This window comes from Aquila chrysaetos, chromosome 3 (genome assembly GCF_900496995.4).
Source record: "Aquila chrysaetos chrysaetos chromosome 3, bAquChr1.4, whole genome shotgun sequence".
NCBI classification, from domain to species: domain Eukaryota; kingdom Metazoa; phylum Chordata; class Aves; order Accipitriformes; family Accipitridae; genus Aquila; species Aquila chrysaetos.
In genome coordinates, this window is record NC_044006.1 from 30,542,983 (window position 1) to 30,565,094 (window position 22,112).

The 22,112-nt window shown below is 45.8% G+C and overlaps 1 protein-coding gene across 13 annotated transcripts in view; it reads left to right on the plus strand.

The window, feature by feature from the left end:
• The first annotated feature begins 79 nt into the window (after positions 1 to 79).
• The window catches only part of AMPH (amphiphysin), a 105,033-nt gene continuing 83,000 nt past the window's right edge, over positions 80 to 22,112 (plus strand). For 5 of the 13 annotated variants that reach the window (XM_030009360.1, XM_030009361.1, XM_030009365.1 and 2 more), the window contains exon 1: positions 91 to 250. In XM_030009360.1, the coding sequence (XP_029865220.1) occupies positions 182 to 250 (69 nt within the window). In that variant the 5' untranslated portion in view covers positions 91 to 181. Of the gene's footprint in view, positions 251 to 22,112 lie in introns of all 13 variants that reach the window. The other 8 variants (XM_030009357.1, XM_030009358.1, XM_030009359.1 and 5 more) reach the window with 4 other exon arrangements.

Here is a 22,112-nt window from a genome sequence, read left to right on the forward strand (position 1 = left end):
TCCGCTGTGTCTTTAAGGCCCCACTCCTCCTCCTCCTCACCCTCCTCCTCCTTCTCGCCCGCCCTCCCTCTATCCATCCCTGCCTTGCCGCTGCCGCTCGCCGCCGGGCTCTGCCTCGCCCGCCTTCCCCCCCCCCCCCCCCCCAACCTCCCCCCCGCCCTCCCCATCCCCGCCGCCAGCCATGGCCGACATGAAGACCGGCATCTTCGCTAAAAACGTCCAGAAACGCCTCAACCGCGCCCAGGAGAAGGTGCGCTGCGGTGGGCGGCGGGGCACGGGACGGGACGGGGACGGCTAGCGAGGGGCGGCCTCGACCCGGCGGGCAGGAGGAGGAAGGGGGCGGCGATGGCGGTACCCGGGGTCCCTGAGGGGAGACGGCCCCGGTCGGGCCCCGCGGCCGCCGCTGCGGCTTCTCATCTCCCTGCCCGCGGGGCTGCGGGGCCGCCGCTGCGGGGGGGGGGGGGGGCAGTTTGGGGGGTGCGTTATTATGTAACTGGCCCATTTAACCGCGGCAGCCGCCCCCCGCCCGGCCGTGCCGCTATCCTCCGCGTCCCGGCGGCGGGTCGCTCCCCCGCCGCCGGCGGGAGGCGGCGGTGCCGGTGTCCACCTGCCGCAGGCCCGAGCGATCCGGCTCCTCCTCGCCCTTCAGGCGGAGCGGGGCTCCTGGCGGGGGTAGGCCGAGTGGCTGCTCACCCCCAGCGCGGCGGGGTGGCCGGCCTGCCGCCCCGGCCCGCGCGGGGAAACGAGGGTTTGCCTCGCCTCACCGCCCGTCGCCAGCCCTCCTAAGAGGATTGCATTTCCTTTAATATCCGCGCCGGCTCATCCCCGGCTGAAGCTATCCTCCTTGCTGCGATCGCTCGGCAGCTGAGCGTAGGCGGCCGCAGCGGTGGGACTGTGTCGTCCCCCCCCCCCCCGCCCCCGTCGGTGGGACTGACAGACATTTCCCCCCCCCCCCCCCCCCCCGTCGGTGGGACTGACAGACATTTCCCCCCCCCCCCGCCCCCGTCGGTGGGACTGACAGACATTTCCCCCCCCCCCCCCAGCCCCCCCCGTCGGGGACTGGACAGACATTCACCCCCCCCCCCCCCCTCGGTGTGACTGGACAGACATTGCACCCCCCCCCCCCCCCCTTCGGTGGGACTGACAGACATTCACCCCCCCCCCACCCCTCGGTGGGAACTGACAGACATTCACCCCCCCCCCCCCCTCGTGGGACTCTGACAGACATCACCCCCCCCCCCCCCCCCCGGTGGGACTGACAGACATTCACCCCCCCCCCCCCCCCCCGGTGGGACTGACAGACATTCACCCCCCCCCCCCCCCCCTCGGTGGGACTGACAGACATTCACCCCCCCCCCCCCCCCCTCGGTGGGACTGACAGACATTCACCCCCCCCCCCCCCCTCGGTGGGACTGACAGACATTCACCCCCCCCCCCCCCCCTCGGTGGGACTGACAGACATTCACACCCCCCCCCCCCCTCGGTGGGACTGACAGACATTCACCCCCCCCCCCCCTCGGTGGGACTGACAGACACCTGCACGGGCCAGAGTGGGGAGTGCTGGCGGAGGCCCGGCCTTCATTAGCAGCTGCTTCAGTTTTGGGGGTCTTCTCCAAACATCACGAGGCTGGTCAAAATGTTGTGCAGCTGATGGTGTATATTGCGCAGAAAACTTGGTGCCGATTTCTTGCGTTACTCTAGCCTGGAAATGAACAACTGGCAAAGTGGGGGAGAATTTGCAGGAGTTTCTGATCAAAGATGAGGGCCTTGTTAGCCGTTGTTTATTTTGTTCATCTTCAATAATAAAAGCCGATAGGTACAAATGTTCCACACAGGTAACTCCTGTTTAGCTGTTGGGTGTATGAGAACAGGACCGCAGATACAGACGTTAAACCAAGCAGAAGAGCATTTGAGTATGACTATATATAGCATCTGTATCAGCTATTAGTATGGTTTGTTATAAAGCTGTTTCAGCATGAATTTGGGAGGCACAGTTGTCAGCAAGCTTTGCAAGTCACCTCTTCTGTGGGCTAATAAAACCTTTGTACCCCTCTAGAATGTATCCTGTGTTGCTACATACCCTATGTCATAGGGCTCTGGAGAATTAAAAGAGATTATTTTGACCACTATTTCTCATACTTCACTGCGTATAAATCCCCACTTCCTTCTTGCCATATACACTGAACTCTGTGGAGCTCTAAGGGAATAAAAACTGCAACAATTAATATGTATAGAAGTCTCATATGTAATCATGTCATTATTTAACAATCTAAGAGTTGAGGCTGTCACAGGCAAGTGATGGATTTTCCCTTTCAAATATTCCTATCTAGCTCACAAGGTCATAAAGTACTAGACTTATCAATGCTAAAGTCATGATGCATTTCCATTCTTGCAGGTTTGGACTGCAACTGTTTGAGTAAAACATGTAGCATACTCTTTAATAGTTTGAAGAGATCTGATGACTTTATGGTGTGAGTTGAGCTGGGTTGGTAGTTGGAGTAGAAACCTAAAAATACTGTTTGTTTCCTTGTGTCTTTGTCAGTGTTGTTACGATTAACCATCTGATAAAGCATTGATGTAAGTCTTAAAAATCACATGTACGGCTTCCAGGTGTGTCTGTTCAAACATGGGAGGTTTTGTTTACAGAAATGTGTGGGCATACCAGAGAGCACATGTTAATCTCAGTACCTGAGGTCCTGGTGTCCTGGCAAAGACTGCTCATGCACCAGCCTCAGGGTAGCTGCCTCGGGCATGAGGCGTGCCTTGGGTGCAAACTGGGGATGCTGGTGGGCTCTGGTGGCTGGGCCGCTCTACCTTTGCTTCGGTGATCAGCCATGCTAACAAGGGGAAAATTTGTCTGGTTTGATCTGCATGTATTGCAATCGTGCATCTGGCAATTTTGGCCTCGTTATGGCATCTGTAGTGGTTTTTTCTTATGCCAATGGGTCTAAAAATTGCTTATTTACGGGGAATGAAAGCTGTTAGTGGCCTGACACAGAGTAGGTCACAGTACCGTGTAGCTCTCTATCCTTTCCTTGCTTTCCTCTTCATGGCATGCATGTGTAGTTATTGCATGAGCTGTGCACATCTATTCTCTTGTGCCTACGCTTCTGGTTAGCTTTGAGTTCCTTTATGGTTATACTACATAAAATCCTTCCTTATTTTTTCTAAAACTTTACTAAAAAAAAAAAAAAAAAAAAAGGCCCCCAAATGGAAATGATACAGAATGATGGGGTTTTTTGTTTGTTTGCTTTAGGTACTTGATGACAAAAAAGTAAATTGTATCTAGGAGTTAAAAGTCTATGATTTATCTGATTTCTGATGGTGTGAGTAGGATGGCATTGTGACAGGTGTGTAGTATCACACTGGCTTAAAGAGATATTAAATACATTCTGAGTTGTTTTATCTTGTTGCTTGTATTGGATTTGGGCACCTTCAGTTTACTTAATGTGTCCTTATAGTCAATTGCGTTTATAAAGCTTTTATATGTAGTTTTCTATTATTTGTTATTGATGCAACATATGTATTAAAAACATGGAATGGCTGTAAAACATAAACCTTCATCTATGGAAACTATTTTTCTAATGATGCTATCATCTTCAGTTCCTTGCAGTCTAGGAGAAAGTTTAATTGTATGGTGTAGGTAGTACATGTACCCATATACATGTGTATCTAGTCAGTATGTATATGACAAAAGCTAAATAACTGACATGAAAACATCTCATGTTAGGCAAATCTATCTGTCCTGCATTAGAAGCATTAAATCTAGGAGTTACATGGACACATCCATTGATGCTCTTTTCCTAGCTTAAAGAAAAGCAACCATCCATCTGTGACAGAGCAGACTTGATAACATCAATAATGTTGTTTTTTCTTGTAAGATTCCAGAAAAATTTAGATTATTCCACACGGTGGATATGGGTGAAGTAAACGTGTCAAAGGCTTGATATGGCAAATGACATTAAAAAATAGTGTAAGGCTAAAGAAAGTAAGAAATCACACACTTAATCATGAACTGAAGTGCTAATGAGGGGAAGTCCAAAATGGGCTGGACCAGGCTAGTACCCAAAATGAAATGTAATTTTAAACAACTAGAAATAATAATTGGTCACTCCGTTTTTCACATAATCCAGAAGATGGTACATTTGGTGGTAGTACATGTGCCCTGGCACCTGGATTTTGCATCAATGAGTGTCCCATCTACTAATATTACACTGCTCTTCACTGCATTTCTTCAATGACTTTTCCCCCAAAATTCAGGAAGTGTGGATGTGCTGAGCTTGCAGCATCTGTTGCAAGCTGCCAACAGTCAGCTGAAGAATCTGGATTAAAGTTTTAAAAGCATCAGAGCAATTTAAGAGACTACATCCCAATCATAAAAGTAAATGAAACACTGATAAGTTTAAGAGTTGGTTTATACTGAAACCTGAATGTATGTATTGGTAACCAAGTCTGGCTGAGTCAGTTCTGAGGGCAAGATTACTTGGATGAAAAGGCTGAGTTGGTATCTCTAGGTTCCTCTGGAAATTTGAATTTAAGCTGCTAACCCAATTTAGACATGTTATCTCCTTGTCCTCTTTTGTAACCCAACACCTCTAACTGAATATAGTAGAATAGTTCAGCTGGCAGGGCCCTACAATGATCATCTAGTCCACCTGCCTGACCACTTCAGGGCTGACCAAAGTTCAAGCATGGTATTAAGGATGTTGTCCAAATGGCTCTTCAACACCAACAGGCATGGGGAATCAACCACCTCTCTGAGAAGCCTGTTCCTGGGTTTGACCACCTTCTCAGTAAAGAAATGTTTCCTCATGTCAAGTCTGAACCTCCCCTGATGGATGCAGCTTTGAGCCATTCCCACACATCCTGGCACTGGGTACCAGGGAGAAGAGATCAGCACCTCCCTCTCCACGTCCCCTCCTCAGGAAGCTGTCGAGAGCAGTGAGGTCACCCTCAGCCTCCTTCTCTCCAAAGTGGACAAACCCCGAGTCCTCAGCCGCTCCTCAGAGGACATGCCTTCCAGCCCCTTCACCACCTTTGATCCCCTCCTTGGGATGCGTTCCAGTGTCTTCCCATCCTTTTTAAACGGTGGGGCCCAGAACTGCACACAATACTCAAGGTGAGGCCGCATCAGCCCTAAATACAGCTGGATAATCACCCCTTTTGACCGGCGCGTTATGCTGTGTTTGATGCACACCAGGATGCAGTTTTCCCTCTTGGCTGCCAGGGCACACACTGCTGAGTCCTGTGGAGATTCCTGTCAACCAGCACCCCCAGGCCGCTTTCTGCAGGGCTGCTCTCCAGCCACTCCTCTCCCAGTTTAGACTTGTGTCTGGCAGCACTACTCCATCCCAGGTGCAGATTCCGGCATTTATTCTTGTCCAGTTTCATGCCACTGATGATTGCCCAGTGCTCCAATCTATCCCGATCCCTCTGCAAGGCCTCTTGTCCCTTGAGAGAGTCAACAGCACCTCCCAGTTTAGTATCATTGGCAAACTTGCTAAGGGTGCATTCAACTCCTGCATCCAGATCATTGATAAAAAGATTGAACAGAACTGGCCCTAGAATTGAATCCTCTGAAGAACACCACTGGGGACTGGTCACCAGCCAGATATAGCCCCATTCACTGTAACCCTTTGAGCCCTGCTGCTCAGCCAGTTCTTCACCCAGAGCACTGCGTACCTACTGATCCCACTGTTGGACAACCTGTCCAGAAGGATGCTGGGACTGACAGTATCAAAAGCCTCACTAAAAGCCAGAAAAAATACATCCACTGCCTTGCCTTCATCCACTAGGCGGGTGGCCTTATCATAGAAGGATATTAAATTAGTTAAACAGGAGTTTCCCTTTGTGAACCCATGTTGACTGTGCCTGATGATTGCTTTGTTCTTTAAATGCCTTTCAATAGTACCCAGTATGATCTCCTCCATAATTTTGCCAGGTCCTGAGGGTAGACTAACAGGTCTGTAGTTCCCTGGATCTTCCCTCATACCCTTCTTGTAAACAGGAACAACGCTGGCTAGCTTCCAGTCAGTGGGGACTTACTCAGACTCCCAAGACCTTTGGTAGATGATTAGAAGGGGTCCTACTGTAACATCTGCTAGGTCCTTCAGTACTCTGGGATGAATCCCATCAGGCCACATAGGTGGATACAACTGGTCCCTTACAATTTCAGTGTCCACAAATGGAAAGGTACTGTTCCTGCAGTCGTGGTCCTCCAACTCAGAGGACCAGGTAGCACAAGGTAGACTCATGGACATTAGCTTTGTTGCAGAGAGGGGACAGCTAATAGGGGTGGTCTCTGGGCTGCAGGGTTGGTTTCTGCCGTGGCCTGAGAGAAGAGTAACAGCACCAGGTTTGTCCTTGGGAGCCGGGTGGCAGAGGAGGCATCAGAGACATGCAGCAGCTGGCCCAGTGCATGGCCACCAAGGGCAGGGAGAGGCTCCTGGGCAGAGGGACAGCCCCTGGGGCCAGCACCCCAAAGGCCTTCCTCCGAAGGATGCTGGGCAGAGGAGTGGCAGGCAGGGCCCCGTCACCCCCATGTCACAGTGCCACCAGCCGGCAGTGCAGCAGTCACAATGCCCCGGGGCAGTATAAAAGGGGCAGCCTCCCGTGCCCTGCTGCCAGAGATGGCCCGGGGACAGCCCGAAGACATCCGAGATGAAGTCCTTGAGGAACTGGTGGAATTACTTGGCAGAGGCTGAGTGAGGAAGACTGGAGGTTGGACCAGGCTGCTGGAGTTTCTCTACTGCAACACCATTTCCCAGCAGGGCCACGCTCAAAGCCCATCTGATGAATGGAAACCCTGCTTCAATCTTCAGGGCACAGATGCAAGCCCCTCAGGAGATGAGAAGAACCACCAAGCCCTGGCGGTGCCCAAGGCCATCAGGCTTTTTTGGATCGTTAGCTGTGGCAAGACCAAGGGAATGCCTTCTTGAGGAGCACTGCAGAGCTCACCATCCTCATCACCTGCAGAGCCACTGGCAGCAGCCGTACGACATGCGATGCAGAGATGTTGCCAGGAGTCCCAGTGCTTTGATCCCGGTCTAAATGAGGCCAGTTTGGTAACGAGGGTAGCTAAGTCTTGGTTGTGGTACCACGAGGGGAGTGCTGGGGTTTGGCCCTTGTAACCTCCTCGATGGGAAGGAGCATGTTGTGGCACCTCTTCTCCTAAGGAAGATCATGGGGCTTCTTGCTTTCAGCACTGACAACAGGTTGGAAGGAAGAAATGAAAATCCTGCTGTTAAATGTAAGCCTAGCACTGAACACCCAGCCACTGGTGGCCCAAAGGCACAGGAAGGATTCTTGCCCCCCAAGGTCAATCAGGCCAGGGCATTTGGCCACTCTTGGAAGCCCCTGAGATGGCTCCAGGTTGAGGGAGAATAGGGCTTGGGCATCTTCTGGCAGGCGTGACCAGCCTGTGGGACGAGGAGGCAGGTCTTGCTCACGTGCTCAGGGAATAGCCGATCGCCAGCTCTGGGGTCAGGAAGGAATTTTCCCCCGGGGCAGATTGGCACTGGTCCCCGGGGGTTTTTTGCCTTCCTCTGCAGCACTGAGCATGACCACTTGTCAGGGCTCCTCCGGTCCGTTTTGGCTAGGTTACTGCCTGCTGCTCGTGCACCGTGAAGTCGGCCTCTCGTGCCCTGCAGCTGGGGGGAGGAAGGCTTTTTTTCCCCCACGGTGGGCTAGCAAGTGACCCCGGGGGTTTTTTGCCTTCCTCTGCAGCACTGAGCACGGCCCCTTGCCAGGGCTGCTTTGGGCCATTGTGGCTAGGTGCCCGCTGCTCATGCTCCACGAAGGTGGCCCTCGTGCCCCGCATCTTGGGGGAGGAAGCTTTCTGACTCCCAGGGCGGGCTCCAAGGGGTGCTCCTGGGGGTTGCTTCTTGTCCTCTGTAGCACTGAGCACAGCCCCTTGTCTGGGCTCCTCTGGGCCCTTTCGGTAGGTCCTTGCCTGCTGCTCTTTTACCTCCAAGGCACTGCTTGTGCCCTGCCTCTCTCGGGCTCTCTTGCCCAGTGCCAGTCTGTAGTGGGAGCGAGCTCTGCTCTTCCCTTGGCTCCATTTCCCCAGGGGTTCCTGCTTCTGCAAACCAGCCTGTGCTTGGAAGGGCTCCAGGCTTGCTGCCCCATCAGGAGCTGCCGCTGTTCAGCTCTCCCGGCGTGCAATACAAGCGCAGGGCAGGTGCGAGAGCGCATTTCAAGCATCCCTGCACAAGCAGCACAGCAGCGGAGCAAGTTCTGGAAGGCAAAAAAGTATGCTTGTCATTGCTACGTGTCATACTTTGGAAAATACCCCACGGTACCACACACCACCTTCTTCTGCTGCTTCTGCATCTTCTTCTTCTTGGGACTGCTTGGCCTGTATTCCTGCTGCTACTTTCTGTAGTTCTGTGACTTGCCTTTGCCAGGCTGCAAGGGATATTTTGAAAGCTCACCTGAAGAACGCATCAGCCTGCTCCTGGCTGCACATGTGTGTTGTGTTAATGCTTGTGAGCATCGGCTCTGAATCAGAATCAGAAAAATAAAAATAATGTCCTGTTTCCACTTGCAACCTTTGTGTTATGTGTCCTTGAAAGCGGTTTTGGAGCTGAAACCCCCTGGCTTTTCAGGCAAATAACAGTCTCATCGTCACTCGACTCATGGTGAGTGCAGGGAATAAATGGAACAGAACAGAACAGCTATGCTGTGTTGTGCCCAGAGTTCCGCATGACAAGCTCCGACCTCGGTCTGAGGGCTCCATCCAGGAGAGCAGCTCTCTGCAGTGCAGGTGCCAGGCCCATCCAGGAGACAGGGGCAGGGACGGGCACACCTACAACATGGCTCAGGCAGGGACTGAAGGCCCCAGGCTGAGCTGAGACATGTCCCCTGGGCCCTTGGCAGGAGACGGGGAGGGTGGGGGTCCCAGGGGAGGCCGGGCCCAGCCGTTGAGGCCTATGAGCACCCCCAGGACCCTGACAGAAGCGGACTTGCACGGCTCATACGCCCTCCTTTAGACAGGGGTGGTTGGCCCACCTTGGAGACAGAGATTTGGGCCAGAGGAGCCTTCTCTCTGGTGGAGTACCGTTGTTCTCAGGCTCGTGTGTTTTAGCATGTTTTTGCACAGGAAACAGGTCAGACACTTCTAAAAATGAGTCCAAGGAGCAAAAACAAAATCCAGGGGTAATGAACAGGTATTGCTCACCTCCAACAGGTTTGCAACCCTTTAGTTGAGGAGCATGTCCTGCTTCAGACTGAGGGCTTGATCTCTGAGCCTCACTAGTGTCAGAGATGCGGGGGGTTGCTACCCTGTGGAAACCCAGCTAAACTGGATGAACACAGAAGACTTTCAAAAACCGCACTTCACACTTGCTTTGTGCAGATTTGTGCGGATGGTCCACTTATCTCGAGACGATCCACAGCTCTCACCCCCACCAGAAGGCACATGCCTCCTCCCCACAACGTGACAGAGCCAATGCCTAGGCTGGGACGTGGTTATGGGTATTGAATGCCTTCTGCTAGTGCAGGGCTGGGTAGAAATGTCATCAGAGATTTCCTCAGCATGTACTGGTAGGGAAAGGAAGAGGTGGGAAGAAGAGTAGAATAGAATAGAATAGTTCAGCTGGATGGGCCCTACAACGATCATCTAGTCCACCTGCCTGACCACTTCAGGGCTGATCAAAAGGTCAAGCATGGTATGAAGGATGTTGTCCAAATGCCTCTTCAACACTGACAGTCATGGGGCATCGACAGCCTCTCCAGGAAGCCTGTTTCAGGGTGTGACCACCCTGTCATAATAAACTCGGTGCTGTCACAACACTTCCGAAACTCAGGTTCAGTAAGGCTTATTCCTGGGCTTTTCTTGAGTATCTCTTGAAACTCCAACTAATGTGGTTTTTGACATTGAGCTTCTAGTAACTAGTATATTTGATTTCATCCAAAAGTTAAAGCAGTAAATATTCCAGTTTATGAGAACTTTGGTGCATTCTTAGTGTTTGAAGTGTTATAAATGTGGATATTCCATAAAGGAAAAAGATACCCACCCTGCACCGGAAAGGATTTTGATGATTCTGTACATGTGTTTTGTAACTGATGATGTCAGCTCTGAGGCAGGAGATGGGTATCTGCATGCAAGAATGTATTTTTGAAAGGCATGTTATATATATTGTACCTGTACTGACCTTCCTGCAATGTGATGATACGGTTCTAGCAAGTTTGGGTTCATAAAAGTAAATTACTGTCTAATGATTTAAAACATTGGCCCCACAGATGTTATAAAATCAAGTACACTGAAGTCATTATAGTATTATGACAGACCTCAACATTTAGGGCACTGCTGGCACATGCAGTGAAGTGGCAACTTCATCTCTGAAGAGCTAATTGTTAATCTCCGACTTTACAAACAAAACCAATTAGAAGTCAGTAATTTCTCATGTGAATGGTATGGTCTGAACTATGCAGCTCAGATTCTTCTCGCTTCAGGTTCCAGTATAATAAAAACTTGGATTTCCCTTTTTAAAATGTCTTTTTTCATAGAAATTGTAGAAAAGGAGGAGTGCAAGTGGTCATCTGGCCCATTCTTCTAAACCAAAGCAGAATCAGCTGTACTTAAAATTATTCCTTAGGAGTGATTTTCTTGCCAGCTTTTTTAAGTATGTAATGGTGGAGATTTTGCAGCTTCCCTAAAATAATCTATGGCGTTGCTTAGGCACCTCCAGTCAGAAAGTTCTCTTCTCACTGAATATAAATGTCCTTTTTTGCAGTTCAAGCCCTTTGTTCCCTGTTCTAGCTTTCCTTGATGTACAGGAGCGTATTCTTTCTTCTTGCCTCATAAATTACAGGTGGTTTTCCTCTCTTGTCAGCATTCCTATGATCTAACTAGACTTATCTTATGACCCTCCCAACCAGGCCAAATAATAGCTATTATTAAAATAATGATTGCTTTCAATTGTTTTAATGTGCAGGTTAAAAGGTAGAGGTATATTCTGGTTGTCTGGGTGCCAAGCGTGGAAGAAGGGGGAGAGAAAACCCCCAGGGCTCCTTCCTGTTAGGTTCTCATGTGATATTTTCCCTGCTACGTGAGGGAAGGTAATCCATTTCTGCTGTTCCGGTTTTCTCCCCATATGCATTGTTAACCATGATCCTGTGAGTTACTATGTAATACGCTCTTCCTCATTGTCACTTAGCTTTCATCAAGTCAAGAAAGTGCTATTTCTTCAGTTTTGTGGGGATTCATATCTGCATATTAGCTGACCAAAGCGTTATTAATATTAAGGCGACCTCCTCCTCTGTTCTTGCTTGACAATTTCATCTTTTCACTTTTATTCTTTCCCATTTCCTTTTTAATTCTTGAGCATGCGTCTGTTCCTCTGCGGTTCTCTCTACACTTCGCTTAGACCCTCTCTTTGAAATACAATAAGATTTTAAAAACCTGCTGCTAATTTGCTGGCCTTGGATCTGGACTCTCTTCTTCACTACACCTTGCTCCTCTAACAGATCCTCTCTCTTGCATTGTCACATTGTCTAAGACCCCATGTTTCTGACCCAAGGTCTGCCCCATGGTAGCCATCACTGAGGCTGTCGTCAGTGGTCCGCAGCCGTTCCACAGCACAATGCCACCTTCCTGTTGTGGCTCAATTAAGAGTGTGACTTTACGGGCATGTAATGGAGAGATGTTGGGGTAGTCATAACTTGTGTACCTGGAAAATACAGGAATTCCTGGTTCAGATTGACCACCAACACCTGCCTCGTAGAATAGGATGTGCTGCTGGCCCTGGTCCAACCAGCTGCTGTAGACAGTGAGGGTGAGACAGCAGGGAATGAGGGCAGGAAAAGGGAATACGCTTTGCCTTTCATCTCAGTAGCCCAAGTTTTCTGCACTGGCTAGGAGGAACTGCGAAGGAAGCTGCTCAGTGTCTTTTAGAGCAGGATATTTCAGTGGGGATAAATGGCAGAGAAAAGCAGGGTAAGTATGAGGTGGGGGTGAGCGTGGAGGGGAGAGCAGCGTGCCTGTGCCCGCCCTGTCTGCAGCAACTCAGCATGGCTGGCCAGGCTGTGGGGAGCCCCTCTTAACTGGCTTGCCAAGTAATAAAAGCAAGTGTGGGATGACAGACTGCTGGGTTTGGGAGAAAATGAAAACAAAGAATGGAAGATGTCTTTTAACGCTTTTTTGCAGTTGCCTACATGAAGAGGACCATAGCTCCCTGAACTCGCCTTGAGATGGCAGGGGGATTCTTTCACCTGCCTAGAATATGCACAGTGGGATTCACCCCTACCAAAACCTCTGATCAGGCAGCAGTCACTGCCTGCTATGCCTGTCCTCCCGCTCACCTCAGGGACTGTGGAGTGGGGGGAGAAGGGGTAGCAGATGGCTCTGCTGCTTCAACATGGAGAGCATTTTCCCTAGGGAACTGTTATTTGGTTTAGTTCATTGGGCTCTGCTGCAAGCTCAGCTGCTTGGAGCCTCCAATCCAAAGTGTTTCAAGTGCTGGGTCATTCTTCCCTAAATGTTCTGCAGCATCAGTGCTGTGCGTCACTGAACCTTTGCTGTTCTCAAATACAAGATAATTTGTTCCTGACCTAATGAGTAGCTAGTTAGTCAATAGTTGCTGGAATCATAAACCAATGACCAACTTGGAAAAGCAATTGTGTCGTTTTGCCATGTCGAGTCTCTGCTAATGGGTGTTTATTAATCTGTTTAAGAGGGTAAGGTAAAACATAGGCTTGCAGTAAAGACACATGTAACATGTTTCTGAAATGTCCATTTCTGCCATGAGAAGATGCAGGAAATAGCCTGTTCCTCTTTCTGGCTGCTCTACCTTTCTGTTTTCTCAGTAATTATTCTTCAGTTATCTGTAGGACAGGAGCACCTGTGACACTCTGCAGAATTGGGGACTGGTGTGGACAAGCACTTAGTTGGTAAAATTCTGTTTAGATATTTTGTTGGCACAATGGGAGAGGAGTTCAGCAGCCTTTCTGTGGGTGGGGGCACAGAGGAGTCAGGGGCTGGACCACACTTCAGTCTGACTCCCTGCTTACTCCCAGATAAGATCTCTGCTTTGTTCTCCCTGTCTCTGTAGCAGATTAATTCCTTTGGTGCTCCCTTGGAGTCTCATTTTCGAGTCACTTTCACCCCACTTTTTTGTACCCACAAGATTGCTAAATCTGTGCTTTGTAGTGATAGAGGCCAGTGCTACAGTCTGTGAACTGCAATCAATCCTCTTTATCTATGATACAAAAGAGAAGAGGAAGGCTTGCCAAAGTTTTGGGCTGTCACTAAAACAACCATTTGAAAAACAATTTCTAGTCTAGGTTAGCAAACAAACCCTTATTATTTTTTTCCAGAAACATTTCACAAAATGCCATCTTTATAGTGTGTACACATATGCCTGCACATGCTTACAAGAAACTGTCAGTCCTACTTTTCCCAGGTTTCAGTTTGAAAAACACTGTAAGGCTAGACTGATGTCTTATTTTTAACAAAATAGGGGTTTGAGAAAATTAAAATTGCCTAAAGAACACAGAGGATCTTAATTTCCTTTCTGGACTGTGATCATCGGTAAGCATTTGCTTGTGTCCTTACAGAAGTACAAGGGGTTAGTGGTATGTAGCTGAGGTAGGTGATGGTCTGCAGTGTCATGGGAACACAGTTATTTCTACTGATGATTCATGCTTTATGTCTTGGCAAAGCCCAGTTAAGTGACCCACATGCACGAGGGTTAATATACATTAAGCACAAAGTAGAAGCAGAGGAAACACTGCATACAGAGAAGAAGCTTGACTGAATAAAGGCGATCCATTATCTATGGAGAATAATCAGTCTTTGAGGTCTGAGAAATGACATTGATTTTTCACATAAAATGCATATATTAGGTTTAGATTCTGGAAGTTGTTTAAAGACTTATTTGCATGCAGGGCATGTAGAGGTGATAAATATGTGAGATATATATAATATAAATATATTTATATAAATAAAAATGTGATACTGTTATTAAACCTGTACAGATCTGTGTGTTGATGCTGTTGCTTATATTTAAACTAGGCTTTCAGTTCTTCAACTTGCCATTATCACCTAAATCCTTGTTGGTTTATGTGGATGTTATCTTCTCACACTGGTGTAACCACTCTATGCTGTTTGGATGAACTTTTAAAACACATAAGGCACACTGCTGAAATGGATCTGCTGTGAGCACGAAATCATTTTTTCAAAATAAAATTGTCAGTAATTTTAAGTATAGGACAAATTTTATTCCTGTAAAAATCATAAGGCGTGGTTAATGAGGCTAATCAGAGAGGAAAGAATTTAATTGATTGTCTCATGTTTTTCAGATCTGTGCTAACCATGTTCTTATCAGAGAGGGAACAGAAGTGCTAGGATCAAAGGCAGAACAAAGGAAAAGAAAAATTAATGGGTGTACTCAGGCCTGAAGAGAGGCAGGAGCACGGCTCAGTCCAGAGGCAGGTTGGTCTGGTGCAGACTTAGGGCATATGTCCCCACGGCTGACCTTCCTCAGGGAAGAAACACATAGGGAGAAAAGTGCATGGTAGTAATGAAAGGGACCCCAGGCAAGCAGGGGATGGCTAGCTGCTGCAACCGCAGCACGGTCACTGTGGGACAATGTTCAGGAAGCGGTAAAGGAAGCGGATTCATTATATGTGAAGCGGCAAGTGGAAAACAACCACAACAGAATGAGGTTAATGTCCAGGTGAGAAGATGGCTGGCTGAGGTCCAAAAACAAGCCAGACGTTTGGAGATGAGATATGAATTTGAAATAAGGAATTTGGATTTCAAGAAATGTGGAAGTAAAACAGTGCAGGGAAATTTCTTCGATTTTAAAAAAAACAGTACAGCTCTCCCTCTATGGTCTCAAATAGTTTCTGGATTAATTAGTAAAGAAATGAATATATTCCTTATCATGTGATAGTCTTGCAAGCTGCCAAAATGTAACTTTCTTGATAGCACATCTCTAAATGTTGTCCTACTTAATTCTCAGCAAGAATGCGCAGGCAGAGTTAGTATCAGAGCGGTTGTATCTTCCTTCACATTTGTTCATTTCCCCTCTTTCTTCTTTGTCTCTCTCTTCTCCCATCATCTTTTCCTTGCTGCTTTCTCTTTCCCCTCTTCTCTTCTTGTACATCTAACCAAACAAGTTGTTGCAGACTTACCAACCAAAGCCATTTAGAAAATGGTTTGACTTCTGTTGTGCCATCTGGTTACTTGATAGGTGAGCACAGCTGCACACTTCAGAGATGATTGTGCGTTTAAAAATCAGTACTGAGCCTCCAAACATTGCAGGCTTTCAAAGAGTACTGAATGTTCATTTTGTTTTATTTGCATGAGAGGAGGGACAGATGGTACTGCTGGAACAGGGCTACTCCCTCAGGGTCTGCAGGGCTGACCAAAGTCCTTCCCGTGTGGTGGGAGCTGGGAATAAAGTGACAGCACCCCACATAGGCAGTGCTGAGTACATGGGGAAATGTTGAAAGGCAGGGAAGGTGCCTAGTAATTAAGACAGCAGAGCATGAAGTGCAAATGTGTAAGCTGAAGGAGTCTGCAGTGGGCTACATTCATAAGCCTTGTTTTTATCGGGAACTCCAGCTGAGTCCACAGGAGCTTCATCCAACTGGTCACTTTAAGGTTTAGCCCAGCAGTGCTTTCACTCCAGATTCAGTGAAGTCAAGGCGCTATGTGTACCCCAGGGCTTTTGAACTTACTTCTGTCCTCTGTTCTTGTGCTGAAAAAACCCTCTGATGAAATCCCTACTTCCAGGGTCTGAAAAACATGTTTCAGAGAAGGCAAACCTCGCTGATGTTTTGCAGAGCTGAAGAGGGTTTTATTCTTAACACCACCCTGGCATCATGTTTTCCTGTAGCACCAGTCCAAGAACATATTTGTTGCAAGCATAGCGCCAGCATCTTTTGTGCAAAGTTTCGTATTAGAGTAAAAATAAATGGTAATTCAGAAGTTGGCTGAGAATCTAGGCTGATTTGACAGTCAAGCTGAGAAGCAAATCGGGAAGGAATTTAGGCAACCATTAGCTGACAAACACACATGCCATTTGAATGGTATCTTAACTCCTTCACGAGTCACATCTCCAACAGTCATGACATAGCAACGTGGCAGGACAGGGAGGAACCAGCTCTGTCAAATATGGTTCAAATATGGACTGACAAATATTTTGGATCAAGAACACGTGTTTGCTGACGGCAGGACGAATGCAAGTTTGAGTATGGTGTGTTTTGCTTGGTGTTTCAACTGTGATTGTGCTGTTCAGTTCTGGTTTCTATAGTGAGGGCTGTTTTCTATAGGCAGTGTTTATCTGGAAAAGAACTTAAAAAATTGGACCCCATTAAAAAGTATATTTTAAAGGAGGCACAGTGCAGTATTGAGGTTGCTGATTCAGTTTTCTGAAGGATCTATTTTTGTGAGCAATAAATCATATTTTTCCTTCTAGTATCCAATTTCCAGTTTGACTCAAAGCACTTACATCAATGTCTGTTTGCTAATGCCCATCAGTAGCCCATCCTACCAAAGGCTTACCATGAAGTACGTTGTTTAATAGTGGTGTTGGATTGCTCTGTAGTATCTGTTATCAGAAGTGTTTGTGGGATTGAAGTAGTAATATGAACCCAGCCCAGAATTTTCCCTCCTCTGGCCCAAAGAAGGATATTTTTTTATACTTCATTATACGGAGAGATTCCTTACTTGCATGAAAGCAGTCGCCAATCAAGCAAATTTTATTACACATTAATGCATCTTAGAATATTTGCACATTTAATGGATCTGAAGAAAAAAAGGCAGTGAAAAGTCAGTCTTAAATGCAAAGCACTTGTTATTCCTCCTCTCTCTCTCTGAAGCTCAGGGTATTTTCAGTTCTGCTTCAGGGAAGGTATTATCATTAAGTCTTGACGAAAAAACACCTCTGGTGGATTGTGATGGATTTCTGTCTTTTTTATTAAGTCTTATTAAAAAAAAAAAAAAAAGGTAGAAATAGCAAAAAAAATACTGGTTTTGTTATTTAAATGTATAGAGACATTGTTTCCAACTAACAGAGATCACTCCATGCATTGTAATAGCACAGAAGCTTGTCTAATGGAATAACTAAAGTTGCAAGGATAAATTGTCTGTCCGGGGATGTTTATCTCAGGTAGCTTCAGGATTCACTTGACTGAGCAAGATCATAGCTTTAATGATGTAAATCCCTTCAAAGCCAACGGGATTAATCACGTAGGGGGAAGTATACTGTGGTGTTTACGCCTTGGCCCACGTGTAGGAGAATCAAAGCCTGGCAGTCTCATTGGAGGGCTTCTAGAAAATCTAGCTTTACACCAAAGACTTTCTAGCATTTACACTCAGGGTAAGTATTCTAATTACATGATGCCTTATGCTGTTGCAAAGTAACAGGAAAATAACATCTAGGACTTTGAGTACTGCAATGAAAATTGATCCAAACAACAACTCTATACAAAAGGAAGGAGCTTTCCTTCTAAAACCTGCAAAATACAGACTGAAACCAGATCAGGGATGTGTGGCATAACTCTACAGTAACATGGAAGTGATCCACACTTGTGACTGTCTCTGTTTTGCCTGCCTGTATGCTGCAGAAAGCTCTCCAGTTTGCACCCTAAAATGTGTTTGGAGTCCCTGATCTCTAGAGGTCCCCTTTAGCTTGGATGGAGGCACCACCCTTTATAACTAAATAAAATTGCTGTCTTTACCTGGTATTTTACTCTGTTAACCAGATGCTATGAAGCGTAGTATCGAGAAGATTTGTGAGAAGTTTGATGAAATGTTTTTTACATGTCAAGGTGAAGACTGCTATCGAGTCAGTCTCAATTTATCTAAAATATCCATATGATAACCTACTTAGGGCAGCACAATATATACTACAGTTTGAACATCAGATCTGTCCCTAGAAAGCCAGCTTTCGACTCAACAGTAGAAGGTATTTATGGCTGGCTGCTGAGGGATGAAGAAGAAGGGATGGCTACAAAAAGGCTGAAAAGAAAGGAGATGTACCCTGCTCCATGGTGTGGAAACCCATGTGCATCTGCAGACGATGCCAAATTATTATAATACAAGAGAGGAGTATTATAGACCCCCTCTTGATCCAACATACCTATGAAGTAGTACTTGTACTTCAGTCTGAGTCTCAGCACCTCCCTGTTGCTGAATTCTACCTCCCCGCTCCTTTCATACAAGATGGTTAGGATAGTACTTGAAGGCAGCAGCTCCCAGAAAGACTATGGTTTCCAGAGAAATAGATGATTATTTTCAGAATCCTCTTATCTACTGTAACAATAACAAAATACTCTAATAGAAGGATTAAATGCATTCCACAGCAAAAAGTCCCATAATAGCTGACATCTGGAAGTTGTGGAAATTGGTCAATAGTTTGCTTCTTTTATAATTTATCTCTGAGTATTGGATTACACACTATAAGAGACAGTCTATTAAATTTTGCCCAATGCTTATCTCTGCACAGACAGTGAGATTGCTGATAAAGCTAAAATAACTGCAGTTCTCCATAGGGACTATGGGAGGAAAAAAAAGAATGGTACCTACATCTATGAATTTCTAGAAACAAAAGTCTTTAAAGGCCTTCCCAATCCATCAATCAATGGGATCGTGGCACATCCTTTGTCCAATCCTGTTTATGGGGGAGAAAAGGCCTTCCAGGTATTTGCAGTGGTCCAGTTGCTTACACCCTTAGACTATAGACCAGAGATTTTTAAAAGCTGTCAGGCCAGCTTTTTCCTCATGAGGGAAAAGGTACCAAGTTGTTAGTGTTAGTTAGATTGGACTTTTTCAGATTAACTAACCCCTGCCTTGTTCATGAAATGGAACTATTGCAGCAGTGCTCTGGCACCCAGTGTCCTTCCTTTGCTGCCTTTCAGCAAAGACTGTGTCTTTGCTCCTCAACAAAACAACAGGTACTTTAGAAAGCTAAATGTTTGCAAACTTTAGAATGGGGCCATTACACTGATTTCCTGTCACAGGAGCGGTATAACATTAAACAGTCAACTTTTATACTTTACTGCAAGTCCTTATTCTAGAGCAAGCTACTAGTATTTGCCACTGCTCTGACTTGCATGTGGGATGCTCACTGTAATCACAAGGCTATAAACCTGTGAGGACTGCAGGGAATGAGACATCCATGGGTAAGTCTGTCCAGGGATATACATACATACATACATACACACAGCCATATATTTATGGCATATATACACACATATATATATATGCGTGTCCAGTGGTGCACGTATACTTTTTATTTTTTATTTTTATATATATATGCACACACCCCCATACGTGTATATATACTCTCCAGTACACTCCATCCTCAAACAGGCATTCAATCCATGGTACTAGATCCCAAGTTAAAAAAACTAGAAACGTGTACAGTGCCAGGTCCTCAACACATACTGTTTTGATTTAGAGATAGACCATCATCAGTTCACAATCCTAATGCAGACACAGCCCATGTGTCCTGGCCTCCAGGGAACTGATAAAGACAAAATTGATTGCACTGTGTGCCATCTTATCCTGGATGGGAGAGTCTTGGGGCCAATCTCTCCTTCAGGTGGGCACATCTGGGTGGTGTGGCATAATTTAACCCCAGCTTATATAGCACCTCTGCTACAAGTAGATGGTACAGGCCCATTTAAGTCTCATGTACTCCAGGAATGTCCAATTTTGGAGTTTTGGTGTTGTTTTTTTTAAAAAGCATTAAGAAATCACAAATGACCTTGGATCATATAACCACAATTCCACTGTTCACCTGTTTTCAAAGATTCTATAGAAGACTATTTTTTCACTCATCCTTTATGTTACAACTGATATGAAATGGTTTAAATAAAAATGTAAATATTAAAGTTGCATAATTATAAAATAATTAAAATCTTAAACCTACTCTTTCAAGTCTTTTTGAAATTTCTAAAGAAGTTCCACTAATATATACATAAGGTGCAAGTCAACACACTAAATTGACCAAACTTTTTTTTTTAAATTTGTCTATATCTGTCACATTTATCAGACTTCTTTTACAATGTGAAGAACTCCTTTTGTACTGAAATCTGAACCACAACATTAAGGAAATGTAACATCATCAAGTACCACACACAAACCTCTTCTGACTCCATTAATAAATCAGAATGCTGTGGGAAAAGCAGGAAAAGCTTTATTTAATACACACTATAAACTCAAGGAATCAGCTGTTAGTGAGTGTAATTTTACAGATGTAATTTCCTAATTCTTAATAACGATCCCAGAGGTAGGAGACAGAAACCTTAAACTGACTTATGACCTATCCTGTTGCAATCTAAACTACAAACACACATTAAAATCTGATGCCTCTTTTAGACTTCCTGTCATGCTGAGTGATAAAACTTTAGGACAAGACTTTTATATCAGCAATCCTGGTCTATTTATGCCCCTCCATTTTAATTTCAATGTGACTCATACTAATTTAATCCATGCAATGCTCTTGACTGCTATGATTCCTGTAGGCCTGCAGGTATATTGATGAAAATAAGGGCAGGTGATTATGTTAGAGATTTCTAAACTGTGACAGTGTTAAGGCAACGGAAGCTGACAAAATGCAACCTAAAGGAAAGGTTGCCTGAATAACAACACTACTCCTCCGAGGGTAGCTCTTGCCAAGTTACCCATATGCTCCTCTTTATAAAGACCCAGGGCTCTACATCAAGAGCTCATAATATGCAAAGTAATAACAGGACAGCGTTATTATTCTTAGCTTTGTGCCTTTTTATAACTTTTAACCTTTTTTTTTCTTTGGGAGATGAATTTTATGTACTAGAGATCTACTAAGATTGATAACCACAATGCAAATCCTAGATGCTGCAAGAAATCATGTTAGTTATTCAGTAGATGCCATTGCTTCCTCAAATTTAAATTAATCCCAGCACTCCAGCGGGTTGCTAGGAGGCCATCAAAGATGCTACATTTTCATAATAGTAGCGAAGCTAAATCTTATTAGTCCCAGGTATTGATCACAGCATTTTTTTCACATCTGTAAGAATAAAACTATTCAAATTGATATATTCTACCTTTCTTAACTTTCTCATGTTCTCCCCTTCCTGCCCTCAGCCATTGTCAGCACTGCTATGGGCTGTGAGACATTTGCCACCTCCTTCAAAAGGAAGCTGCATTTCAGTAGTGCCTGAAATGGTTTCTGCATAAAATGCTGTGGTCCTCATGGACAATAAAACAATATAAATGCAAAGCTGTGTGATTAATATAAGACTGTGTGATTAAGTGCAAGTCAGTGTGATCAACAGGGCTACAATATACAAGTCCTCTGCTTTCTTTTTCCATAATAAACTTAATTGATTCTAAATCTGCTCTGAAATTAGGATGACGCTATCAAGGTTTTCAGATTCAAAGTACCATGTTGGTACAGCATTTCTCGTTCTAACCTTCAGCTATTTATTATTTTCTTTCAGAATAGATACCTATCTGTGAATGCCTGAAGATCTCTCTCAGTGTCACGGTGGCAGATTCCTGGGGAAATGACTGCGCATGGATTATAACACTGGTTTAAATATAAATGTTTCAGAGATTTCAGGGTCATGTTTGGGTAAGAAAAAGATAGACAGTTTTACCACAGCGATACAAGACTCTCTATGAATATGGACAAGGAAGGTTTTTCATCATCAGGTATGAAAGTAGTATTTGAAAGTATATGAAATCTATTAAAATTTCACAGACCAGAAGAAGAATTTCTCAACCCCTGGAGAAAGACGGGCAAGAATCCAGCCTGGGTGTTCAGAAATCAAGTAAATAGACATACACTGCTCAAAGCAGTATCTTTCTAAAAACCAGTTATCCTTAACAGGACTCAAGCTTGGTTACCCAAAAAGCTATTTTTTCCTTACAACCACGTTCCTACATCCACCAGGTTGTCCACACAGTGGGAAAACACTGAAGGTTCACTAAAAGGTTACGTTGCTGCTGCAGGCAACACCAGGCACCACTCTGGGCTCCTCGTTCACATGGCCTAAGTCAGAGTCAGCTTTGCCGCACACGAATCGCTGTGGGCTCAGAGCCTTACGTAACGGCATCCAGCGGCCCTCCCATGGCTGCCTGCTCCCCCCACCCTGCTGAGCAGGACCCCCTG